The sequence below is a fragment of the Neopelma chrysocephalum genome, unplaced genomic scaffold (assembly GCF_003984885.1).
Source record: "Neopelma chrysocephalum unplaced genomic scaffold, ASM398488v2 Primary Assembly neopelma1_94, whole genome shotgun sequence".
NCBI lineage: Eukaryota > Metazoa > Chordata > Aves > Passeriformes > Pipridae > Neopelma > Neopelma chrysocephalum.
Window position 1 is genome coordinate 4,411,043 of NW_020897756.1, and position 26,155 is coordinate 4,437,197.

Consider the following 26,155-nt stretch of genomic DNA (forward strand, 5'->3'; position numbering starts at 1 on the left):
ATGCAAAGTGCTGTATTTCCAGCCTGTTTATCCAGAGTGTGGGTTCAGTCAGTCCTGGGTACTGAAATGCTGGCTGTGGAATCCCAGCCTTCCCCTCTGGGAAATGGTGGGTGTTTGGCCACTGGAGCCAACTGGTCTGACTGGGCTGATCCTGCAGCCTGCCTGAGCTCCAGCCCTTGCTTGACCTCAGGGTGCTTTTCTTGTCTCCTTGCTTAAATCTTAAAAACTTTTAACTCTCAAAAATAGCAGCTTGCAGAGGGCAGTACCCATCATGTGTCTCCTGGTGTTCCTGTGCTCCCAGGCTGGGATGTCTAATCATGGGTTACACTGTCACTCCTGGGACACTGTCACACAGTTCCCATCAGGATGGGTCCTGCCAGCACTTCACTCCCTCACTTTCCTAACTCATTTTTCGCTCATTTGACTTTTTTTTGGTGGTGTTTCTGCACCTCCAGCTGTTGGTGGGTGTGAGGAAATGGAGCTCAGGGCTTACAGGAGGAGGCTGGAGAAGGGGTTGTTGAGGGTTTACAAGAGGTGAAGGAGAGGTCTTGCTGCTGCCTCACAGGATGGGGTGGAGGAGGTGGAGCCAAGCTCCAGAGGTGCACAGGGATGGACCAGGGGTAACAGGGACACGTTGGAATGTGGCAACTTGCAGTACATAAAGGAGCTTATGAGAAAGCTGGAGAGGGACTTCTCATAAAGGCTTGGAGTGACAGGACAAGGGGGAATGGCCCTAAGCAGAAGGAGGGTAGGGTTAGGTAGGATATTGGGAAGAAATCCTTCCCTGGGAGGGTGGGGAGGCCCTGGCACAGGTTGCCCAGAGAAGCTGTGGCTGCCCCTGGATCCCTGGAAGTGTCCAAGGCCAGGTTGGATGGGGCTTGGAGCAACCTGGGCTGGTGGAAGGTGTCCCCGCCCATGGCAGGGGGTGGAACTGGATGATTTTTGAGGTCCCTTCCAACCCAAACCATTCCATGATACCATGATTCTAACTTCTGATTTGATATAAAGAAAAGTCCACCATGGGTGGTCAAATGAAGGAGAGGCTGTGAGACCCCAGTACCAAACTGGTCAGATCATCCTGCTCTGAGCAGACGTGCTGGGGAGGAGCTGGCTGGGCTGGGGACATCCAGGGGGCCCTTCCTGCTTGGGTGTGTCTGTGCTGCTGTGGAACTTCCTGCCTGCCTCGAAGGGCAGAGTTTATTTACCCACAGTGTTTGTTTTAAGCACTCAGCTCTCCCACGAGGGGAACAGTATCAGGAAATAGTTTGCTAAATATACTTTTCCTATTCCCCTTCCCTCTGTACCACTCTGTACATGTCATTATGTGGTCTCTGCAGTCGGGTTTATTTTGAGATGATGATGGTGGCACTGTCTGGAGGCCTGGCCTTCCCTTCCCAAATCCTGCTTTCCCCCAGCTCAGCGCAGGCTCAGTGGGATGCTGGAACCTGGTCTGCACTGAGTGTAATTCAGGGGGTGGGAGCAGAGCCACAAAACTGCCAGGATGTGACTGTTGAGGAATACAAGACTGGGAAGTTTCCTTAACATGACTGTGGGACTCAAAGATGCCACCCTGGCTGCTTGATACGTGTTTGCATGTGGGGTGGTGTTGAACCAAAACAAGTTTTATCTTGGGTGTAGTGATTGTCCTCTTAGACTAAACCTTGCACTGATTTTCCTCCCTGTCCCAGTCTTGTCCGGCTGCTTCAGCTCCTGCAAACCTGGCATGAGCTGAGATATCTACAACCTCTTCTACTCCCTGCAGGGAAGAATTCTGCCCAGAATTTCCCCCCTGTTTCTGCTTCCCTGGCAGAGCCCTGCCCACTGCTCAGCTGCAGCATGGGCCGAGGTGGATCGAAGCTGCTCAAGGCACTGGTTTTCCCCCCAGCACCTTTCCACAGGGTTGGTTCCATCCTGTGTCCTGGGAACAACTGTTTTCTTTACAAACCCACCAGCAGAAGCATCTTGCCATTTTCTGGAAGTTCCAGAGCCAGAGCCATCCCCTGGGAGCACTGGAGCAGAACAGAGGTCCGTGGTGCTCGCTGGCAGCAGATGCTTGTGTGGGAGTGAGAAACAGGCAGGTAAAAGCTCTTCCTTACCCTGCTCAGCCTCCCATGCTGTCAGCTGGGAGTTTTCCTGCCCTGGGAGTGATTCCATCAACCTCAGTGGGATTCTCCTGTGTATTTGCCTTTCCCACCTATCTTCAATGACAACGTTACCAAGGTGGACCAAGGCAGGAGCCCTTACACAGCTCTGCTGCTGAACTCCCACCTGGTACGTGGGAAGCTCCTTGTATCTCCCTTGCAGTGCTTTTCCCTCTTACTCCTGGCTGGGAAAACCTCTGTTGCCCATCCAGCATTTGTTTGGTTCATTTTTCCTCTTTTCCCTGTGGTGTGTATATCCCAGCCTGTTCTACAGAGCACCAACTACTCCAGCCCTGCTCCAGATTGATTTCCTTGGGCCATTTCCAGTGGCAAACACTTTTATTGTCTGAGTCTGTTACTAATTAACTTGTTTTCACAACCCCGCTGGCTGGAGATGGGGGTTTATCACTCTTCCAGGTGGTTTGAGGCCAAGCACAAAGGAGCAGAATTCGAAAGTATCCAGGAAATCTTGGCACCAGGCGCCTCAATTTTCTCCTGGGACTTTGTCCATAGGTACTGTGAAATTATGGATTCCAGCATGGAAATATGTCCGTGCTGCCTCCACAGCTCGGAGGGAGTGACTCAAATGTCCAGGAAATGAGCTCACAAATAGTCACCACCAATGAGGAAACAACACCCTTGGATTGAAGAACTGCTTTGGGGCAGGTGGCAAGTTAGAAAGGGAAGTTTAAAAGGATAAATTTTCCCGTACATGGTTTCACCACTGGAAGTGGCTGTGCCTGAGAGGGGGTCACCCCAGCAGTGAGGATGGTGCTAAAGAAGGAGGGGTTTGTCCAGGAATTACACCCAGCCCACTCCTGGCTCCCAGCTCTGGCACCGGGAAGGCTCCCACGGTCACTTCTTGGTCACTTAAAGCATGTCCAGGGAAGGGGACGGAGCTGGGAAGGGACTGCAGCACCAGGAGGGGCTGAGGGAGCTGGGGGGGCTCAGCCTGGAGAAAAGGAGGCTCAGGGGGGACCTTCTGGCTCTGCAAGCCCCTGACAGGAGGGGGGAGCCGGGGGAAGTCGGGCTCTGCTCCCAGGGAACAAGGGACAGGAGGAGAGGAAACAGCCTCAAGCTGTGCCAGGGGAAGTTTAGGTTGGATATCAGGGAAAATTTCTTCCTGGAAAGGGTGGTCAGGCATTGGAAGGGGCTGCCCAGGGACGTCGTGGAGTCCCCATCCCTGGAGGTGTCCCAGGAATGACTAGACGTGGCACTCAGTGCTCTGGGCTGGGGGACAAGGAGGGGATCGGGCACAGGGGTGGACTCGGTGACCTCAGAGCCCTTTTCCAACCCGAACCATTCCATGACCCTCTACCTGAGCCGGATCCCCCCGGGGCCCGTGAGCCCCTGCTGTGGTGTCAGCTCCCCCTCCCCGTCCCTGCCCGGTCAGGGGTTCCCGGGGCGGCCCCACGGCCGGGGGTGCTCCCCTCGCTCCCCTCACTGCCCGGGTGTCCCCGCTCAGCCCCGGCTCGGCCCTTCCTCCCGGCCCCGTGACGTCACACCCGCTCTGACGTCACTCGCCCGCCGCTGCCGCGTTCCGCTCGGCCGACTCCGCCTTCCCGGCGTGCTCCGCGCGCCGCCGCGCCCGAGCCTCCATCTCCCGGCACGCCCCGCGCGCGGGGCCCGGCGGCGGGCGCTGCGCGGGCGGCGCAAGGCACGCCGGGAGTTGTAGGCGGTGCGGGGGCGGCGGGGCGAGGCAGGCGGGCGGGCGGGGCCCCGGCGGCGGCCTCGGGCCTCGGGTCTGGTGCGTGAGGGGAGCGGAGCGGCGGGAGCGGCACCGCAGCTGCACGGCCTCGGCCCGGCCCCGCGCAGCCATGTCGGGGCTCCTGGGGAAGCTGTTCGGGACGGGCGCCGGCGGGAAGGGCGGCGGGAAGGGCCCTTCCCCGCAGGAGGCGATCCAGCGACTCCGCGACACGGAGGAGATGCTGAGCAAGAAGCAGGAGTTCCTGGAGAAGAAGATCGAGCAGGAGCTGGCGGCCGCCCGCAAGCACGGCACCAAGAACAAGCGCGGTGAGCGGGGGGGGCCGGGCCGGGCCGGGCCTGAGCCGGGCAACAGGTCGGGAGGGCCGGGGCGGGGCCTGCACGGCTCGGACACAGCCGGGCTGCCGCGCTTCCTACCACAGTGCCTTTATTTCCTACCCTAATGCCTTTATTTCCCACTCCAGGGCCTTTATTTTCTCCCCTAATACTTTTATTTCCTACTTGAGTGCCTTTATTTTCTACCCTAATACCTTTATCTTCTACCTTAGTATCTTTATTTTCTATCCTAGGACCTTTTTTTCCTACCTAGTGCCCTTATCTTTTACCCTAATGTCTCTATTTCCCACCTTTTGCCTTTGTTTTTCAGCTTATTACCATTACTTTACGGGTCATTTCCCCCTCTCCGGGCTGTCCTGCCCCTCCCCGCGGGGTTTCTCCCAGGGCTGTCCCCACTGGGGAAGGGGAAGGGGGGAGGACACCTCCCCTTTCCCCGTGGGGATGTCCCGTGTGGCTGTCGCGTCACTCCCTCGTGATTCTGAGGTCAGAACAGTGCCCGGCCCCTCTGTGGTGTTCCCTTCCCGTCCCGTGTACGCCTCACTTCAGGGAGAGGTCAGGGAAATATCCTGGAAAAACAGGGCATCGCCTTGGAATCAGGCCCTTATTTACCACGGTGGTGTTTTTTTAATTCTAACAGACAAAACTCTCCACCAAATCCCTGCTTAAATGTGAGGGTTTGGTTAAATATATGTGTTCACTGTTGTCAGCTTTTATCAAAAGTTCTGAGTGTGTTGGGGAGGTCAGTTGTGGCTTTAATGTGCATGTTATTATTTGTTGTCCGTGGGATGAAAAGCTGCCAAAATTAGTCACCATCAAAAGGGTTTCTTGAAAATGGGCAAGTTAATATTCCCTCTTCTGAGAAGAACTTGGGTTGGGCTTGTGCTTTGTTTTGTCTTGTGTTCTCATGGAAATGTTCGTTCCTTTGAAAACACTGTGTGTTTGGGGTTTATCCCCACCCCTCCACCCACTCCAAGAAGCTCTTCCACACACACTCCTGAAGTTTATAAATGGATGTTAGGAACTGGTGTTTCCCTGGGCAGGTCTGGCTGTCTTTCAGGGATGCTCGATGTGTCTGTCAGCCTGGAGATAAGGGAGTTGTCCTGTTACCTATTCCAGTGCTCTCAAAACAAGCTTCTTGCTTGTTTTTACCACTAAAAGCCACGTTTTCAGGGAAGCACATCCCGATTTCTGTGTGGACGTGTCCCTTTCTGTGCCGTGTAGCAGCGGGGCTGGAGCAGGGGGGGCTCTGCCTGTGGCACAGGGAGCTGCAAACACAGCTAGCAAGGGTTAATTTGCAGCAATTACCCATAAGAGTTTTTGTTTTATGTCACTGCTTCAGCCAGCACTTTAAGCCTCCTCTCAGACTCCAGGACCCGGTTCTCCCTCGGGGTTTCTCCCTTCCCTGTGTGTGGGTGACAGCACATGATATGAAGATGTGGCCCAGGGGTCTGCTGAAAGACCTCAGCAGAGCCTGACTTTAGGCTTAGCCAAGTCACTTCTAAATCAAACTTATTGCAAGTTCTAATAAGTGAGTTCCTGCCGTGTTTCTTGGCCTAGTTTGGTAGTGAGCTTAAAAAGAGAAGTAAAATTTATCTTTTTCTAACTTTCCTCGTCTTCTGCAGTTTCTTCTCCTTCTGGCTCACGCTGGTCCTGTTTATCTTCCTAACTTCTCTTTCTGCTGGTTTCTGCTCAGGTCTTTGTCTCCACTGTAATGCCATCCCTCCCTCTCTGCTGCCCTTCAGCACTTCGGGGAGGGATTAAATTTCCTTGGAGGTGGAGGAAGGAGAAAAACCTGCCCATTCACCAGCGGGATTGTGGGTCACACTAATTGAGGGCTTGCAGGAGAACACAATCCTGAGGAGTAATTAAGGAGCTGGGAAAGGGAGAAGGGCTGGGATGGTTTTCTGGTGGAAAATGAAACCTCTTTTTTTCCATTTCTGGAAACTGTCCTTATTGGGCTGTTACTAAAGGCAGCTGATTGTCTGTGGCTCGCTGGGAAGTGAGTTCCCTTCAGACTCACTAAGGCACTGCTCAGTTATTCTGGGTTCAAGTTGTCAGTCACCAGCTGGGCTGGTGCATTTTTTTTATATCCAGTTGTTTGGATATTTTCCTGTCTGACTTTAGGCTGTTTTATAATCCATAAGCTTCGTGATTTTTACGCAAAACCACTTTAATCTATAATTTAAGTGAAAATAAATATGTTGGGTTTATATGTAAAAGCTTGTATTTTTAATGGAAATATTTCCATATGGTTGAAATGTTTTAAGTAAAACAAAAAGAAAGCTGATTAACTCGAGGTTTTTGTTGGGGTTTTTGTTTGTTTTTTTTTTTAATACAACTTGAAGAATCCTTAAGCTTTCTTAGTTCTCTAGTAGATTTAATCTTTCTTAGTAGATTTAATCATTTCACTGGGGAGATCCTGTGTGTCCCTGCTGTTCCTGTGGATGGTGCCCATGTGTGATCCCAGCTGGACAGTTATGCTGATGTTACTGGAAGCTGCTGTGGGAAAGCCAGCAGAGGAATAGACAGTGGGGCAGGGAGCTTACCTGGAAGCTTAAAGCCACCTTGGGAAATCCTGGAATGGTGTTTTTGCTGTCTCAGAGGAAAGCTGGGTGTCTGGCACACTTGGGGTGACAGAGGGAAATGTTCTCTGCTCTCCAGCACACTGGGTGATTGTTTGGGTGCCAAGTGAGCTGCTTTCCAAAGGCTCATTGACTCATTCCTGCAGCACTTCTGAAGTCTAAGGAAAGCTCAAGTCTGAGAAGCTTAACAGGCTTCTGGTTCCTGTGCCTGCCCTAAGCAAGTGCAGGGTTTTGTTCTTTCATGAACTTTAATTACATGTGTGTATTTTTCATAATCTGCATTTAGGGTATCCAAGCTGTATAATCAGACAACTCATGACTAGAAGGTATAGTAAGTAACTTTCTGGTATAAATTTCTTTAGTCTGTGTTGTTTCTTGCCATGGGAAGCTTTCAGCTTTTATCAGAAGTTCTGAGTGTGCTGGGGAGACCAGCAGTGATGGCTTTAATGTCCATGTCATTTGCTGTCCGTGGCATAAAACACTGCCAGGGAGGAGACTGATCATCATTAGAAGGGTTTCTTGAAAGCAGGCAAGTTAATATTCCCTCCTCTGGGAAGAACTTGGGTTTTACTTGTGCTTTGTTTTGTGTTCTCATGGCAATGTTCATTCTTTCGAAAACAGTGTTCTGGGGTTTATTCCCACCCCTCCAAGAAGCTCTTCCACATGTTATGAATAGTGGACTTACAACTCTCAGTGAATTTATATAAGTAGCAGCAGTACTGACTAGTTTGGACACTAATCAGCCAGTATCCTACTGGATTTTAAGTGCCCTGGAAATCAACTTTGCTTTAACAAAGCCGAGCACAGCTGGGAGCTGGCGGTTCCGGAGCCCTGTGCTGCTGCTGCAGCCTTTTATTCCGCTCCAGTTTGTCGCCATGGCATTGTTTCATCCAGTCTGGGATGTTTTCTCAGCCACTCAGGCCTCGTGATACACACTAAGCTGCTCCAGCTCTGCCAAGGCTTCTGCAGTTGTGGAGCTCAGGCTGGTCGTTATCGTTCCTGCTTCCCCGGGGCACAGTCACACAAAGCTGAGCTTAGCACGGGAACACAGAGGAGCAATGGGTTAATTCCTTAATCTCTGTTTACTTTGGATATAACAATTCCAGAGTCTGTTTCTCCTGGAAAGCCAAAGCTCAATTTGAGTCTCAGTGATCTCAGAGATCACATCAGGGAGAGAAAGTTGATGCTGTTTCAGGGTTCTAAGCAGCTCACTCCAGTTTAGATCCAGGGTGAATGGATCTAAATGGATCTTTATGTGCCTGCCTGCTACTGATTTTACCTTTTTGTTAATGAACATCAGGGGCACAAACAGTGGAATGGGTGAAAAGCTCATATTCAAGCTTTAGCAGGAGACTGATGTTTCATGGATTCTCTCTCAGCTCTGGTTCTGTTAGTGAGGGGTTTTTCTTCTCTGATGTCAAAATTATTCAGTCACTGTACATAAATATAATAATGGGGTTTTTTTTCAGCACTGAGTACACAAAATAGATGCAGACCCACTGCTAGATTCCTGCTGTATAATTCAGGCTTTTCCTGGAAAGAGAACACTCCTATTCCCCACCCTGCACCAAAACCAAACAAACAAGGAAGTTGGGCGTAGGCTGAAGGCAGAATTCCCAACTTTATGCCCACCTTGGGCTCTCAGTGCTGCCTCAGGTAAGGCAGCTCAGCTGCTGATGTGATGGAAGGTGAACTGGTTACCATCCCTTTACCTTTTTTAATCTGTCACATCAGTCTGTTGACCTGGAATGTTGAACTGGGCCTGGCTGATCCCGGTTGAGGCAGCTGCCAGGAGTGGCCGTGCCTTGTCCTGCCTGTTCCTCTGTGCTGGAGTTGGTGTTTGTGTGGGCAGGGCATGAGTTGGATCAGTTTGCTGAGCCAGACAAAACCCAGCTCTTAAAAGATGAAAAAAAAAAAGCAAAGTTGTTTTCCACACTTAACCACAGAAATGCTGGAGCTGGCGGGAGAGGGAGGCAGGAATGTGACGAAGGAGGAGGGCAGTTCTGCCTCTCCTGGCAACAGTCCCTGCTTAGAAGCACTAAATGTGATAAAATCTAAGGATGACGTGGGCTCTCCCAGCAAGGGGCCAGCAGGTCATTAATTAAGTCATGGAATCCTGCCAGCAGGATGGCCTGGACAGCCTTGTTTAGAACACTGAGTGGTTCAGAGCATTGCAATGGTCTGGCACTGAAGGAAGGGAAAGCTGCACCCTCAGGTCTGGGCACGGGCAAAGACTCAAACGACCTGTGACTGTGTGTGCAAGGCCTCAGACCTTAATGCATTGCCTTTGAATGTGGCTTAAAGATCCTGCTTGACATTTGGCAGAAGTGACTCGGCTCCCAGAATCAAATAACGAGAACCTGGTTTTGTTTCCATGAATCGTAAGATGCCGATGTAGGGGAGGCAGAAGTCCTGCAGTATTTCCAGCCCATCTTCAGTCCTTCAACCTGCCTTTTCTGTGTTTTAAGTCATAGTCTAATGCAAAATGCATGTTTGAGTTCCAGGTGCTTACCCACAACCCAGGGCTTCAGTGCAGGAGTCCTGGAAACAGCCCTGGCCTGATCCTGCATCTCTGCCGAGGTCGATGGGATGGGCACAAACCACCTGCCTTGGGAAAAGTGGGATAGTTACCCTTTTTAATTAAATCTTTAAAAACAAGAGGAAACTTCTGGTTTGGAATTCTACCCTACCTATGTTTAACAGAGGTTTTTGGAGGCAGACTCTATAGTATAAAACAGTTTGGGAAGGGGGAGGATTCACAAACACTTTTTAAAACAGCTTTAAAAAGTGGCATAAACAACACTAAAAACCCCGTGGTTCTGCCAGATGTGTTTTGGTAACTGTATTTGATGCAACACATCCTTCCTCTGTCCCTGTTCTCTGTCAGGCCCTCTGAGGAAGGAAACCTGGCATATTCACAGCCCCTGACTTTGTATTTAGTTCTTCTCTCTGTATTAAATGTTGAATTCTAGTATCTCATTATGCTCCAGGCCTAGTTACTGAATTCTGCTTCAGGGCTTCTCGACTAGTTCAAAAACTAAAATTTGCAGGTGATGCAAATGGCTTATTTAATTTAACCCTCTTTTACGTAGATTTGTGCAGAAAACTGCCAGGTCAGGATTATACTGAGTTGTGGAGTGTTTATCTGGACTGGGATGTTGTTGGGCTTTGCACTTGTATCATTCAGGCCTCTCTGTCAATCCCTTCCTGCTTGTTCTGACTGGACTCTGATAAGTTCCTATACTTGAACATCATGGGGACTGTGCAGGAGCATCCCAGCTGGACTCCTGGGATGCTGGGAATGGCCAGGATTTGTGCTCAGTGGTCTGATTTTGGCAGCTTTTTGCTGCCCCCTGTGAAATCCCCAATTGTTTTGAAAAAACCCCAAAGTTCACAGAATTGCCCTTTACTTTTTTGGGGGAGGGCAGTATGTGCTGCTTGTTGCAGGGACATTGAATGGGATGTGGTGTGAGCAGGAAGGATGTGGCTGGACCTTTTGCAGCCAGCAAACTGTGAGTGGGGTGTAAAATAAAATCTTGGTTTACTTACAGCACTTAGAAATGGATGACTTTTGCCAGACTGAAATGTGGAGCAGCCCACGGGCCTGACTGTCCATGAAGTTTGCAGAGAAGTGTCCAGCAAACTGGAACTCCTGGCACAGAGTGCCTGTAACAAAAAGGATGCAGTTGGAGAATCTTAGATAGGCCACACCTCAGATGTTGATAGACCTTTGCCTTTCCCTCAGACAGTCCAAGGCCACAGCACAGAGCTGGTGATAAGGAGGTTGGTGCTGCTTGGAATCATCCTGGTTGAGGATACAGTTGCTGAAGATAGGGCTGGAGCCCCTCTGCTCTGCAGCCAGGCTGAGAGACCTCACCTGGAGAAGGTTCCAGGGAGACCTGAGAGCCCCTTCCAGTGCCTAAAGGGGCTCCAGGAGAGCTGGAGAGGGACTGGGGACAAGGGATGAAGTGACAGGACAAGGGGGAATGGCATCCTACTGCCTGAGGGCAGGGATAGATTGGATGTTGGGAAGAAATTCTTGGCTGTGAGGGTGGTGAGGCCCTGGCACAGGTTGCCCAGAGAAGCTGTGGCTGCCCCATCCCTGGAAGTGTCCAAGGCCAGGTTGGACGGGGCTTGGAGCAACCTGGGCTGGTGGAAGGTGTCCCTGCCCATGGCAGGGGGTGGAATGAGGTGATCTTGAGGGTCCCTTCTAACCCAACCCATTCCATGATTCCATGTGGGCCCGACTGCAGGTGAGGAACCTTCCTGGTGGCCAGTACTGAGGGCAGTGCAGTGGCCACAGCGACCCAGCACTGGTGGGAACACGGGAGAGCAGGAGGAGCTCAGTGCCAGGCTGGGGCACAGGCAACAGCAGTTCTGCCCACCATGTCCTTCCATCCAGCTGGAAGCCTAGGTGGAAAAGGTCTGCTGTGGTTTCCTCCAGCTTCATTGTTAAACAACTTAAAACACTTAAAGTGAAGCCTATAATATTTTATATTATATTATTATCTTTATATATACCTACCAATAATATTTTATAGTAGCTAATACAAGTGTAGGGTCATTACACAGCCAGCTCTTGTCTTGCAGCTCTCAACTGATCCAGCAGCAAATGATGGGAGGTTGAGCTCCAAATAACCATTATCACCCTCTCTCTTGCACATACTGGGATGTGCATCATGATCCTTGTATACAGCTGGTTCCCTCCTGTGGTGGTGTGTAAGTGTTCCCAAACATCCACACTGTATGTGCTCCTCAGGGCTTGGCAGGATTTTATTCAGATTTAAGGACACTGTTTACTTCAGGTGAGTGCACAGAGGTTGCTTAGATGCAGAGGAACTGAAACAAAACATGAATTCCAGAGTGACAGGAACATCAGCTGCTGGTATTCAGAAACTTGGAGGTGATTTTATATCAACCAAGTTGATATAAAGCAAACTTCATAATGGACTTTTTTTCCCCCCAATAAATACAGTTTGTCTTATTTAGTTCATAACTTTTGGCTTTCTAAGTTTTTGTGTTTTCAGCTTTTCACCCCCGTAGTCGTCAGCGTTGGAAACTCAGCATTCAAGAAAAAAGTGATTTTTCACGTCTCAAAATAGCCTGACTTCACCAGATAAGATGTTAAGAGAAATGCTAAATATTATGACAGCCTCCAAGAAATTCTTAGACTTGGCAGTGCTCTAATAATTATGGTCCAGAGCTGGAAAATGCAAAAACCCAGGCAGCCACTGGTTTCACTCCCCAGGAAGAGAAGCTCTTCAAACAGGCCCCTTCAGGGTAGGATCTTCTGAATTTAGTGACTTAATCACAATAATATTGTTCAGCGTAGGGAATTGGGTTGTTTGGGATTTTTTCTGTGAGAAAACAACATTTTGAGACACTTAAGAAGAGGCACTTCTGTTCTTGCAAAGCTGAACCTCTACGTGATGCATTTCTGGCAGGGATTCAGAGGAAGATTATAAGTTTTCACTGGCATTTTCTTTAACAAGGTACCTTCAGCAATCACAAAATAAAGAAGAAATCTCATAAATATTTGCAGGCTGTGAGAATCCCAGGGAGTCTTTAAGAAACATACTTTCCTCATCCTAAAAGTTTCAACTTTGGTTGAAATCTGAATAATTGTCTCATTTCACATCAGAGTTTTATACGTCTATTAAAGAAGGTGCAGAGTTTTAACAGCAGAGTTACAGGGCTGTTTCTAAGAGAGCATAATTTACCCCAGCAACCCTAGAAAATGGTTTTATTTGGGAAGGAAAAATGTGTTTTGGTTAGATCAGCTTTGGAGATGCCTTGCAATCCCCTGCCATCATCCAGGGACATGTAGGACTGTGAGGAATGAAAACTGGAAATTGGGAAATACAGCTTTGCTTCCAGAGGGTGGATCAGATTCCAAGTAATCATTTGAAGCATTAGGCCTGGATGTTTTTGGCTGATCCAGCATTTCTTAGCCTCATTCCAGCTCCTGGGTGGAACAAAGCTGTCTCTGTAACTGGGATTTCTCTTTCCTGCTTTTCTCATTTGACCTTCAACCCTCGCTATAGTTGACTTTTTTTTCCCCTTTTCTTTTGGACAGAACTGTCCCAGCCTCACCTAGAGATTGTTGAACAGAGGAGCATTGCCTCAATGTTCAAGGGACAGAGGATTTCAATTCCAAGGCTGAAGGCTGGTTTGCCTTCTGGACCACCCACCTCTGAGCTGGGGATGTGGAACAACATCTGCAATCCCTGGGATCCTGGTGATCCCACCCTGAGCAGGGCCAGTGCTGGGGTGAAGGTGGTGCTTCCTCTTGTGTTTGGGTGTTCTGCATCACAGCCCTGATTGGTGCTCTACAGATGCTTTTTTATCTCCTTTTTTCCCCCTCTTTTTTATATTTATAGATTTTTAGACCAGGAATGTTTATTGTTTTGTTGCACAACAGACTAACTATCCTGGCACTGCTTTGCTCAAGAGGAAATTGTAACCTTGTGTTTTAAATACAGATAGGACAGAAACCTTCTTGTGTTCTCTGGCTGGGTTTGGGTGCTTTGCTGGAGTAGTTTTAATGAGTCATTCATCCCTGAGCTGAGAATATTTGCTTTCCTTTGAGGAGTGGGTTTGGGAGCTTTATTGGAGGTTTAAGAAACACACGGAAAGACCAGAGGAGGACCAAGCTTGGACTCTGCCCATGATTCCCTGCTTTTGTATTGAACCACCATGAACATTCCTCAGCTGTTTGACAGTTCCTGGAGCTGTCAAACCTCTGCAGGAAGATATTTATTCAATGGTGTGAAAGAAATTCTGGAAGTCTATGGTGGGTTTGTATCTACCTTTTTATCTGCTCGTAGCATTGGAGGATAGTTTGTGAATTGATTTAAATTCGCTTTTTAGGATTTTTTTGGAGGGCTTTTAGGCAGTTTGCTGGTAGAATGAGGGATGAGCCGTTGCTGCCTAAGATAAAGCTCCTCAGTGCAGGCAAGGCAGGCAATTACTCCTCACACCTCCCTGTGCCCCTTGTTTATCCCGTTTCAAGGACGGTGAGGATGTTGTTCCTGATTAAATCTGCTGCCGAGGCGAGTGCCAGGAAGATGGAATGGGATTTTCAGAAGCAGCAAAAATAATGACACTCCTTTCTGCTGAGCAAATTACAGCTGAATGCACGCTCTAATGTGGAAAATGGGCTTCCAGGATGAAGTTGATTATCTCAATCCTGTTTAGTGCCTGGACTCGCTGCTCGAGGGGCCAAGGGACCCCAATTTGGGAAGCTCCTCTGCAGCTCTCTTGCACTACTCGTTATTTTGGTGGGGCTGACATCTGCTGGGTGTTATTTTTCGAGGCTGCTGCAGAACTTTCTCATCCCATATTAATGCTGCTGATGTCCTTTTGCAGTGGTGTATCTGCTGCTGCCATTTCTTCTCTTGGTTGCCACCAAGAGCGTAAGAATTAGATGTGAGATGAAGTTATTTTTCCCCTCAGTTGGAGTTATCAGAGCTGTTAACCCCCATGTCTCCCTCTGGAGGAGAAGCCTCTCTGTTTTAGGTGTCAGTGTGATTTTTTTTTTAGCAGGATTTTAGCCACCAGCTGGGACAAATTCCCTGGGATCACCAACACTTGGACCTTGGTGCAGGTGTATGTTTGAATTCAGTGAAACTCTTGAATTGTATTCCCAGTTGTTCCCAACTGCTCCCCCTGCTCCTCTCAAGCTGAGCTGTGTTTTAGCAGTAAATCTATACTTTTCTGCTAATAATATTTAAAAATATTAAACAGAATTCCTGTGTGCACAGAGATATCCCATTAACTGTGCCTGTCCTACAAGTATGCAAGCAGTATTTATTTGCAGGAAGGCTGTTGACTTTTAGCAAAATCACTGACATTCAGAGCCAATTTTTCCTCTCTGAATGCAGTACCATGCAGTCAAATGGTATTGTTATTATCCTGCCAGCTTCTTAGCACAGTGAACATTTGTCTCATTTGATTAGCAAACTGCTGCAAATATTGCAAAGGAAATCATAAGACTGACAACAGCTCATTTAATAATGATAATTTGCTTATACACAGGTTGAAATAATTTAAAATACATCCAATTCTTACAGATAGCATTTCTTGAGGACACAGTGGAATTATCTGGGTGGGCAGTCATGCTTTTCAGACTGATCTGCTGACAGAGGAGGGGAGTCTGGCTAAATGACTCTGCTTTTTTCATTTGTGAGCGTTCATGAGTCAGGGGTGGTGACTGAAAACCATAACACAAGCTCCTGAGGGCTGGGTATCCCAGGGAAACCCTGGGCTTCTGGGGAGTCAGGGTAAAACCTCTTCTGGAATTTCTAGGGGGGATTATTGCAGAATTTCAAAGAAATAGTAGATTAAAATATTATTTCACAGTTCAGTTGAAGACTGGGAATAAAAAAACACAACCAAGGACAAACCACCCCCAAGAAAAAACCCCAAACGAAGACAAAAAGCAGAGGAAGGAATAACTTTTTATGTATTAAAAAGTTTGAAAAGTATTCTTTGAATGTAGTTTTATGCATGTTTTTACCTTCAGGAAATTGAAGCAGTAAGTCCAGATCTACCTGGACTCAGCTTCAGTTTTATTCCTGGACTTCCCCTCATCTCTGGAAGCTGCTGTTTGTGAGCATTTCTGTGTATAAAGGAATGCAGAGATCAGAGGCTGATGCTCGTTAGCACTGAGACATTTTATATGACTTTGCCAATGGAAAAGAGGTCATAAAGCACTGATATAAATCTTAATTCATCAGAACTCTGTGGTGATGTATTTATGAATAAAAATTGGCTCCAACATCCCCGCTGTAGCTGATAATAAAGACAATTAATATATCAATGTCATATGGAGAAGATCATTATGAGACTGCTCACTGTCTCCTAATGGATGGCAGGAGTCACCCAGGTAGTTTTAAATGTATTAACTTTAACTGTAGTAATCATATATATAAAAAACTGTTTCTCCCCATCTGTACTTTTTAATATATTCTCTGAAAACTTTACTAAAATTCAATTAAAGTGCAACTAAGCTTTGTTACCTGCTGTTTGGTTTTTTTTAGAGGATCTTTTAACTGTGCTTGCAGTTCTTGCTGCACATTGGACTTACAAGCTAAAACACACCTGTTAAGGATGAGGTGTGGGTTGTAAAGGTTGTCTAAACCACTGTTTAGTGCCAGGTTCTTGCTGTTTGTGAAAACTCGACTGCCAATGGAATATTCAGATATTTTTGCTGTCTTTGGGTTTGCATTGAGGGTTGCATTAAATGTTAAATGCCTTCCTAAACCAGCCAGTGATGTGAGCTGGTACTGCAGGGTTAATGTGTAATAGGGATATTCCATAAGTTATACCTCACCAAAGGCAGGGAGCTCTGGGAGGAGGAATTGGAGGTGTTGCTGGGAGACTTTGCCGCTCGTGGGACCACAAGTGCTGCTCAGGGATGCTGCCTGTCCCTGCTGGGTGCCTTTCCTGGCATCCCTTGTTGCTCATCCCATGCCCTGGAGCTGCAGAGGGTTTCATGTGGAGCAGTTTCCTCCAGCTCTGTGCCATAGGGAGGGACTGTGCCCTGCCCTGGACTCACCACCTGCAGCACACTGGGATTACCAGCTGGGTTTGGGGAATTCATAAATGTAGATGGGATATTTCTGAGCTTTATTATGTATTCTGTAGGTATTTCCCTAAGAAATCCATGGTGAGAGCAGGCACCAGTCCCTGTTTGGAGCCCCTGGGTATCAGGCCCTTTGCAGAAGCTGCTGTGAAATTGCCCAGCAATCTCAAAATCTTGCGTGGCTTTGGAGTCCAAGATAAGCAATTTGTCACACTCTTGGAAAGCTTAGATCAGCCTTTTCTAGAGAAATGTGCTTGTGATGTCTCTAGCAACATGTTCTAAGTTGTGAGTGAACTCTGGCTGGCCAGAGAATAAAAGCTTTAAACTTAATATATGGTCACAGGTCCTGCTGAAGCAGTTCCACAGCATTTAAAGCTGGGTATAAATTACGTTGCCTTGACTATGTAATTATTATCTTGAAAGCAGTAAAGGCATAATTAGGGGTGTGGGGCCTGAGAAGAGCCTCTTCCACGGCTGCCTGATGTGATAGGGCAAAGATAGGCTCTGTTACACTTTGACTTCACACAAACACATGATTCTTGCATGTGCATAATGCCAGAGGACGTATTTGTAACCCACTGTCTCTGTTTTATGTTTACTTCAAACTCTGCAAACCAGTATTTCCTTGGTCTGAAGGGGTGGGAAGTGTTTCCAGACAGTGCCACAGGTCCATGTTAAGTTTAAGGGTGGTGCAGTTCTGGTGGGGGTGGGAATGGGAGGGATAGTTACCCACAGCCCTGAGAAGAGCTCCTCATCACAGGCTCTTTTACAGTGGTTCTTGCAGTGTCTGCTGTCTGAGCAGGTTGTTTTAAAATACCTGGCCATGAAATGTAGGCAAACTGTAGTTATTCTCAGAGAAAGCTGTAATGGGGAGCTGTACATAAATTATAGTACTTTACTTGGGTATTATATGTAATATAATTTGTATAATGGCTATAAAATCTCTGGTTTTGCCAGTAATTCTCCAGGATACACAGAATCCTCAGTGAAGAACATCCTCTTGCTGTCTGTAACTTTCCCAGCATCTGTCACTATATAAACACAGCTATTAACAGTTTTGTTTTCCTAAGAAAACTTAATATATCCTTAATTAAATCATTACTGCAAAATTAACCAGCCTAAATATCCCAGTAATGCTGGGATAAATATCCCAGTAATGGTGAGTTTGCTCATCACTTTATGATCTGGCATAAAGCTGGAATGTTTCAGATATTTGTGTTATGCCTCATTCTGCAGAGCAAACATTGTCCTTTGAAAACCTACTCCTGTCAAACAAGTGGATGTTGGACTGGCCCCAAACTGGGGAGATTTACTGGTCACTGAAGTGAAAGTCAGTGCAGGGGCTTGTTTTGGGTCCCTGGTTTCTGTTGGAAAAGTTGAGGTGACCTGTGCTTTTGTGGGTTTGATCCCCTCTGCTAAATCAAGCCGGGTTACTTTGTGTGCTTGGCACCCTTGGCTGGGCCTTCCCTTAAAAAGTGCCTTTGTATTCTCTAATACATTTATTCTCTGTAATTGGAAAGTAATCAAATAGAGCATATTTATAACCAGTTGTAGGGCTGAAGCTGTGAATAGGGCTTCTGGATAGCAGGACTTTGGGTGTGTTGCAGGAACACACTGATCACGTCACCAAGTTATCCCTCTGACAGGGGAGATAAGGGAAGCTCTCTGTGCTCAGGATTTCCTACTCCTTGTTTTCTGCTCCCCTCCAGAAATTCTGCTGAGGCTGGAAATAACATCTTTAAAGATTTAAAGCCTTCATTTTTACCAGCATCCGTGGTGCATGTGACTGAGCTTTTGGGAGGTCCAGGACTGATTTTAGCAGAACTGATCCTGTAACATGTTGACTGGTTTTTGCTGTGAGATTCAGAGAGATCAGAGCCCTAAAGAAACAAAGTGTGTGAGTAGCTGAGTTCAGAAGCAGAGAGTAAGGCTGTTGGAGCAGCAGCTCGTGTCCAAGTTGAGTTTTTAAAGTATGTATTATATGACCAAGGTTGTCATGCAGAGGACAAGTGTGTTCACTGCAGGAGGGGAGGTAGAAGTGCCATGAAGGGGAGCTGTTCTTGTCCCTGAGTCCATGTGACACTGGGTGTTTTCTTATCAGCTGGCAGTTCTTGGGCCCTGGTAGGTCTTGCCCACACTGCAGCTCCTGCCAAAACTTGTAGCCACATACAGAAAGGTTATTACAGAATGATTTGGGTTGAAAAGCACCTTAATCATCCAGTTCCAACCCCCTGCCATGGGCAGGGACACCTCCCACCAGACCAGGTTGCTCCAAGCCCCGTCCAACCTGGCCTTGGACACTTGCAGGGATGAGGCACCTCCCAGCTCTTGTACACCTACAAGTACATGTGGATGTGGTTTGTGTTCACTGTCAGTGTTCCAGGAATGGGCAGGTACCTGTTGTCTGCCCAGTGTTTTGGGAAGAGCTGGATGCACTCCTGTGTGGGTGGGTGGGTGGGTGGAGCTGGAGCAGCCTGGCTGTGCAGCAGGTTGGACCAGTCCTCCCACACGGGCTGGTCCCCGTGGGAGGGAGCTCTGTGTTGGTGCTGTCATGGGTGGGCTCCTCTTGCCAGAGCCCACGTTGTACAAGTGGCTACAAGCAGCAAATTGCTCAAGCCACTGTAATCTCTCTCCTCACACCTCTCAGTTCAGACTGTTGTGTAGACAGTGCCTTCCAGCAGGAGTAATATGAAACACAAATATAAATACTTCTATAATGTGTATTTAACAGCACTAAGGGAAAAGCTGAAGGAACATTTGTCTTTGCATTGGAATGAGCTGCTTCTCCCAGCAGCTGCAGCAGCACCACAGCCTCACCTGACAGGAGCTACACCAACAACTCTGCCTTCCTGTGTTGGGGGTGATGGTGAACAAGAATGTTTTTAGGTGGTTGAGCTTGGATATTGAAACCTGTTGGATATTGATGGATATTTGGATATTGATGTCTGTTGTTGCATGGTCTGTGTTTGAGGTGTGTTATGAGTGACTGGACTCAACCTTTGAGTGCCTTCTTGGCTCACATCCTTGGGATCTCATCCATGAGATCTTTCTTTGAGGATGTGCATGTTGTGCATGGTTGAGTGGGACAGGAGGGATCTGGCCTGAAACAACTGTGTTGAAGGAGGCAAACACAAGGGTTTATCTTAGTTTTATCTACTTAGGACAAAGAGTGGACAACCGTAGAATGTTCTAAATATTTCTCTGTGCTGAGTGGCACTTGGTGCAAAATCTGAATGGTGCTTTGGGCATAAATCTCACCAGTCCCACCCTCTCCTGTGTTGTGCAGCTGCCCTCCAGGCCCTAAAGCGTAAGAAGAGGTACGAGAAGCAGCTGGCACAGATTGATGGCACGTTATCAACAATTGAGTTCCAGAGGGAAGCCCTGGAGAATGCCAACACCAACACTGAAGTGCTTAAGAACATGGGTTTTGCTGCTAAAGCCATGAAAGCTGCTCATGACAACATGTAAGTTATTCCTTTCTGCACCTTTAGTTTGTCAGTTGTTTGATCTGCTGAATGCCAGGTGTTCCGTGAAGGTGGAGCTGGAGTAGCAAAATCTTCTTTTAAAAGGCTCTAACTTAAACTAAAATGCTGGAAACATTTTCATATTGAACAAAATATGCAAGTGTGATGCTTCCTCAGTTTACCACCATTTATTCTGGACTCTGCCTTTGTCCAAAAGCAGGGTAGCACCAGTGTAGTCTAAAGCAAATGAGTACCTGTACCAGTTACAGATTCACCTGGTGGCAGCAAGAATTTTAAGCCTCAAGGGGAGACTTAAAACTTCTTTTCTGTGCAGTGAAGTTGGTGTATGTAGCAATAATTAAAGGTAAACTGCATTATGGGAATGTTGTGCTTGCTCCAGAAGCAAATATTGTGGATGTAATAATGCTGAATCAGGAAAGAGAGCAAATTCTTATTAATATCAGTAGTGCAGAACAAAACCTCTTCATTGGTGTCTCTGTGTCACTGCTGTGGGCTAAGCTTGTAGGAAAGAGCAAAAAAAACATGTATCATTGTGTTCAGACCAGGGGGATAAAATTCAGACTTGCATGCAAAGAGTATTTTGGGAAGGGGCCTTGGGAATGTCACCGTGGAGTGGCATTTCCACAGAACCCAAGAATCACAGTGTGAAGTGTTGATTGGGAACGTGCCTGATGATACTGAATTCCTTCCTTTCTTTTCCAGGGATATTGATAAAGTAGATGAATTAATGCAGGACATTGCAGAACAGCAGGAGCTGGCAGATGAGATTTCAACAGCCATCTCAAAGCCAGTAGGATTTGGGGAGGAATTCGATGAGGTATGTTTTGAATTTGCTTCTGTTTGTATCAGTGAGTCACAGAATACGTTGGGTTGGATCAAGTCCAACCACTGCCAGGGCCATCCCTAACCCATGTCCCTGAGCAGCACATCTGCATGGCTTCCAAATCCCTCCAGGAATTGTGAATCTCATGAGATCTTTTTTGAAGATGTGCATGTTGTGTGTGTCTGGGTGTGCTCCTGGGGTATGGAATCTCTCCTGGATGTTGTTGTAGCTGTTCCCACCAGTGCAAACAGCAGCTGTGACTCAGACTTTAGGCTGAGAATGGTCTGGATGGCCTGACCTGAGAATATTTGGACTTAGATTTCTCCTTCCCTTCATCATGTACCGGAATTGATAACAATCAGACTCCTCATCTCCTTGATTTGCTTCAATCCTGTAATTTAAGCTGTTTTCTTTAATAATATGATCAGCTAAGTCTGCTTTTTGATAAATATGACTTAAAGTTCCTTCCTTTTTTTTTTTTTCTCCTTTAACAACCTAGGATGAACTCATGGCAGAACTAGAGGAACTAGAACAAGAAGAACTAGACAAAAACTTGCTGGAAATCAGTGGTCCGGAGACAGTACCACTACCAAATGTGCCCTCAATATCGATACCCTCCAAGCCAGGTAGGGATGGACCTTTACCTGAAGCATTTTGGATTGTTAAAAGTGTGTTTTTTCATCTGCCAGCTCCTTGGATTGGGGAGATCTGGCTGCAGGCAACACAGACATATTGCTTGAAATTGGTTCCTGAATCCCAAATCACATCCAGTGCCATTTCTCTAGGAGGAGAACCTGCCTTTCACAAGCACCAGGAAAATCACTCCCTGTTACAGGAGCAGTTATTGTCTGTTCTAGCACTCCCAGCTTCTCTGCAGCCTGGATGATTCTCAGGGAAGAGTGGAGGTCTGGAAAAAAGGGATCCTTCTTCCAGGTGCTGCCTAATAGGGGTGTAATCTTGACAAACATACCAAGGCTGTAAAAGGGAGTGGAGAATGAAATAACTCCGGAAATTAGAATCACAGGATGGTTACAGTTGGAAAAGACCTCCAAGATCATCCAGTCCAACCATTAGTCCCAGGCTGGTTTGGATTCCCCCATGGAATCACTTCTTGCTGCTGCTTTGGTGTTTAATTTGATCCCTCCTTTTCTGGCTTTTGGGAGGATTTACCCTCGGGGTCCCCTCTTTGGGGAAGGCTGTTCCCTCCTGTGCAGTTTGCACAGGCAGGACCAACCTGAGGGTCATCCCAGTCCTACAGCACAAAGATCCAGGGAATTGCAGTCAGTGTGAGGATTTTAGATGGAGAACAAGCAACAAACGTTTTTATTTACAGAGACAGTTCAAAGCTGCTGTTCCATCTGATCTGATCCCTGTGGTCTGAAGGGGAAGTGATACCTCCTGGAATACAGCTGAGCTGGGACACCTCTGGCAGCATTAATGGGATATGAGGCTTTGCAAGCCCATTTTGCTGAGTCTGCCTGAATGTATTATGGATAAATTGTAGACTTTGCAGCTCTATTCCATGTCCTTACTTAGGAAAAAAGTCCAAAAAGCTAGTGAGTGAAAATAATCCAGTTGGTTGCTGCATCTATAATTATCCTGGTGCCTTTCCAGGCTTGGATGGACGTGGGAAGCAGCAGGCACTGCCAAACCCAAGGGTCTGCTTTATGTGCCATTGCTCCTCATGTGTTACAGTCCTTTACTTTTGACATCATTGATTTTGTGTTTTTCTAGTTCTGTTTTGCAGAATTGCTGACCAGGGTTGATGATCAGAATACCCTAAATCAGAGACTTTGCCTAGACTTAGATCCAACAGCAGGAGAAACAGGTTAAATAAACCTGTGAAACTTCCTGAAACTTCCCAAAATAACAAAAACAGTGAAGGTTTTCATAGTAAAAATTCTGAGCATAAAGCTCAGTGTTTTATAGGATTTATGCTAAGCTGCTTTTGGATGGAAACTAGAATTCCATTAATGTATTTAAATGTCATGCTGCTTTTTGCTTCAATAAAGCTGCCTCCAAGACTGGCACTTGGGAAGATTTGGGATTCTGGGGTGGTGGTGGGTGGGGATTTTGTGTGGATTTATTTTTTTAACCTAAATTGGTTTTCTCTTAGAATTGACTTAATAAACACTGGGATTAAAAGTTTGCTTGTGGTCACCATGAATTGAACTTCCAAAGGGAATATTTCCCTAACATTGCAGGTTCATGTGTAATTATTTTGGGAATAAGTGATGTGTCTGTTGAGGTAGAGATGACTCTGTTACCTCCTTTTTATTCATGAAATGAAAAATGAACTTTCCTGCTTTTCCAGCTCTCAGGAGCTGTCTGGATTTTGACTTTAATCACTCTGAATGAGGAGTTTTTTGCTGTTGCCACCAGCTGGGTTGATGTCAGGAGAAATTCAGGCAAAAGCTGTTTTTGTTTAATGGAGGCTGGAAGAGCTTCATCTAGAAAAACAAATCCCAAATTTATACAAATGAGAGAGGTCTGGAGCTTGACTTAAGAGCTGACTCAGTTCTCCTTGTGTCAGTGTTTCATTTGGAATGACACAAACCAGTTGGAGTATGAATTATTTGACTTTCCTCCCCCCCCTTGAAGCAAAACCACTCTCTGAGGAAATGACATCTTTTATTGGTATTTTCCAAAATTATTGCAGCTATTTTTGGGTTAAAACCATTTTTGCTGAGTTAATGGAAACTGGACTTGTCCCATGATGACAGATAGCAGCATTTGCTCTTCTGGAAGGAGCAGAAATGATGAGAAGGCAGCATTTAGGCTGCTGCCTCCCATCCACAGCCCTCAGCTGCCAGGGGAGTGGGAAGAGGAGGGGAACAGGATGTTCCCAGGATGTTCTCTTCAGCCCCTCCCAGAGCCTCAACTGATGCAGGGCTGGAGCCCCCCAAATTCTGTACCTGCCTGACCAAAAACAGGAACCTCATTTGTTGTACTTTGAGGACGTTATGGTGAAATAAGGGATTTATTTTTATGGAGAAGAGATTGTGATAGTGAAGACATCAGATGAATTTCTGTAAGAACCTGCATCCCTCTGAGAGGGGCTTCTGCTTGCAGGGTTGGAGATGATGGAAAAACTTTACACCTTAACCTTCATGTACATTTGCATTCTTCCTGTGTGAGCTACTGTCTTTTCCTACCAGAAGTGGGAATATCAGGCAGTTCAGCCCGTGCTGGCTCTCTCACAAGGCTCTTTTTATTTCAATTCAAGGAGATTTCATGTATTTTTTACCCTCTGCTGGCGTTTGGTGCTTCATTTACTGGTTTGTCAGTGGCAGAGAGGCCACTGGGTTCTGTCAAGATTCCTACTCACCTGTTTTCTTTCACTGTTTTGCAGCCAAGAAGAAAGAGGAAGAAGAGGATGATGACATGAAAGAGCTGGAAGCTTGGGCAGGAACCATGTAACCACAGCAGCAACTGCCTGGAAAAAAAGACTTTGATTACCTATTCTGGGTACAAATGTGTTGTGTTGAGGAGAAAGCATAAGCAAAATGTCTTTATCTTTTAATTTTAACCCAGAGCAGTGGGAACTGCATTGCTGTTTTCTGCATAGCATGGTCTGCACAGAGGAAAGAAGGGGGAGCAGGGGGAGTTGCCTGCAGTCGATACGGTTGAATTTCTGTACAGAGGTCTTTGCAAAATCAAACATTCAGCTTTTGGACTGTGCTACTGCCACTGCTGGATCTTCAATTTGGGCCATATTGAATCGAAATAAGCTGAGAAAAAAAAAGCAGCACTCTCTGTAATTTTAAGTCAGTCTAAATGTGTCTAGAAGTCTTGTAAGGCATTTAAAAACCAGGAAAAGTCCTAAAGCCACCGTTGGCTTCTTATTGTGTTTTAGGTGCAAGAATGCTTTAGGTTTTTAGTTTTTGCCAGTTATATTTATATCCCTTGACTGATGTGTGGCCAAGGCTTGTGTTTGTCACCGCCAACGATGTAGTCACTGTTCCCATTTTAATTGGTGATGATGATTTGCAATCGATAAACGCTCTGTTGGACATAGGGAAGATCTCAAGTTCAGTTGTACATTTTTCTACATAGCACTACAATGTTTATTGCTTTTTTTTTTTGTGATAATTGATAACCCATTCAGATACATGCACACAATTATTTTAATTAAGAAACTACTATGGATTGCACTGTATTAAATATCTCGATTAATTTTCACCCGTGGCTGCTGTTGTCGGTTCTGTGTCGTGCTTGAGTGATCTGGCTGCAGGAGGAAACAGGGAGGGTCAGGTTAGACATGGAGAGGAATTCCTTCATGGAAAGCGTTGTCAGGCATTGGAAGGGGCTGCCCAGGGAGGTTTGGAGTCCCCATCCCTGGAGGTGTCCCAGGAAGGACTGGACGTGGCACTCAGTGCCCTGGGCTGGGGGACAAGGTGGACATCAGGCACAGACTCTATGATCTTGAAGGTCTTTTCCAAACTTAGTGATTCTGTGATTCTGTTCTGTGTCAAAATCCCCCCACTAAGGAGAAATCAGAGCTGAATCAGCAGTAGAAGCGACAGGTTTAGAAACAGAGCTGGGGATTTGGCTTTATATTTTTTGTTGTGGAAATGATCTCTCTTGTGCACTGTGCTAACAAGTGTATGTTAAAGCAGCAGTGTTTTATGCCTGGAGTGGTGGGTGAGCATCTCACACGCAGTGGAGTGTCCCAGCAGGAGCATTCTGGTGTGGCTGGGAGAGGGTAAAGCAATCCCATCAGCTCCATTAGTGCTTTAAGGTTCCTGGTGTGGGAGCTCAGGAACTGTGAGTGGCAGAGGCACCACCTGGCAGCCCAGCTGTTCCCTGGGATGTGTTTGCTTTCCTGTTCATTCAGCTTTAACTAAACAAAGGCCCTGCTTTGCACAGCAGGAGGAAATGCAGCAGTGAGGGTGTGCTGGGGTTCCTGGTTACCTTTAACTACACAGCAAGGACAACCTCAGTTCTGACAACCTCAGTTCTGACACCTCTTTTTTTTCTTGATTCTTTTAATAAACGATGGGGTGGTTTCTTAATCCTGCAGTTTATTAATATAATGGCTGAGGACTGATCACCTTTCTGCTTTGGATTTCAGTTCCTTGATCTGCTGCATAATGTCAGTGAAGAGCTGCAATGTTCACAGTAAACATGCTCTGCCTTGCTCAGGCTCACTCTGAGGCAGAACTCCCCTGCACAGAGCCCCAGGGGCAGTGGGGAAGGAGCCAGCTGTCCATGCCAGCAGTGTCTGTAGCTGTCCCCTCAGTGCCCAGGGTGTCCCTTTCCTGGGAAAGGCAGTCCAGTTTCTGTTGGAAACTGTTCTCAGCTAACTTGCCCTCATCAGACAGCTCCATTCACAGCTGTGTCAGTGCTTTCTTATGGAGCTGTTCAAGGAGGCAAGCAGAAATCTGGGATCCAGGGGGTTTCAGTGTGTGGTAAATCCTTGTTTTTCCCTGTAGGGAAGGTGGAAAGCATTATCACTATTGCTGTATTAAAGAAGGGCAAAACGTTGTGGATTCCTC

The 26,155-nt window shown here is 46.8% G+C and overlaps 1 protein-coding gene across 1 annotated transcript; it reads left to right on the forward strand.

The window, feature by feature from the left end:
• The first annotated feature begins 3,829 nt into the window (after positions 1–3,829).
• On the forward strand, positions 3,830–24,839 carry CHMP4B (charged multivesicular body protein 4B). The gene is made up of 5 exons (XM_027693878.1): positions 3,830–4,154; positions 19,636–19,813; positions 20,537–20,651; positions 21,157–21,283; positions 24,010–24,839. Exons 1-5 carry the CDS (start codon positions 3,959–3,961, stop codon positions 24,075–24,077), a joined length of 684 nt encoding a protein of 227 aa, XP_027549679.1. The 5' UTR covers positions 3,830–3,958; the 3' UTR covers positions 24,078–24,839.
• Positions 24,840–26,155: the final 1,316 nt, after the last annotated feature.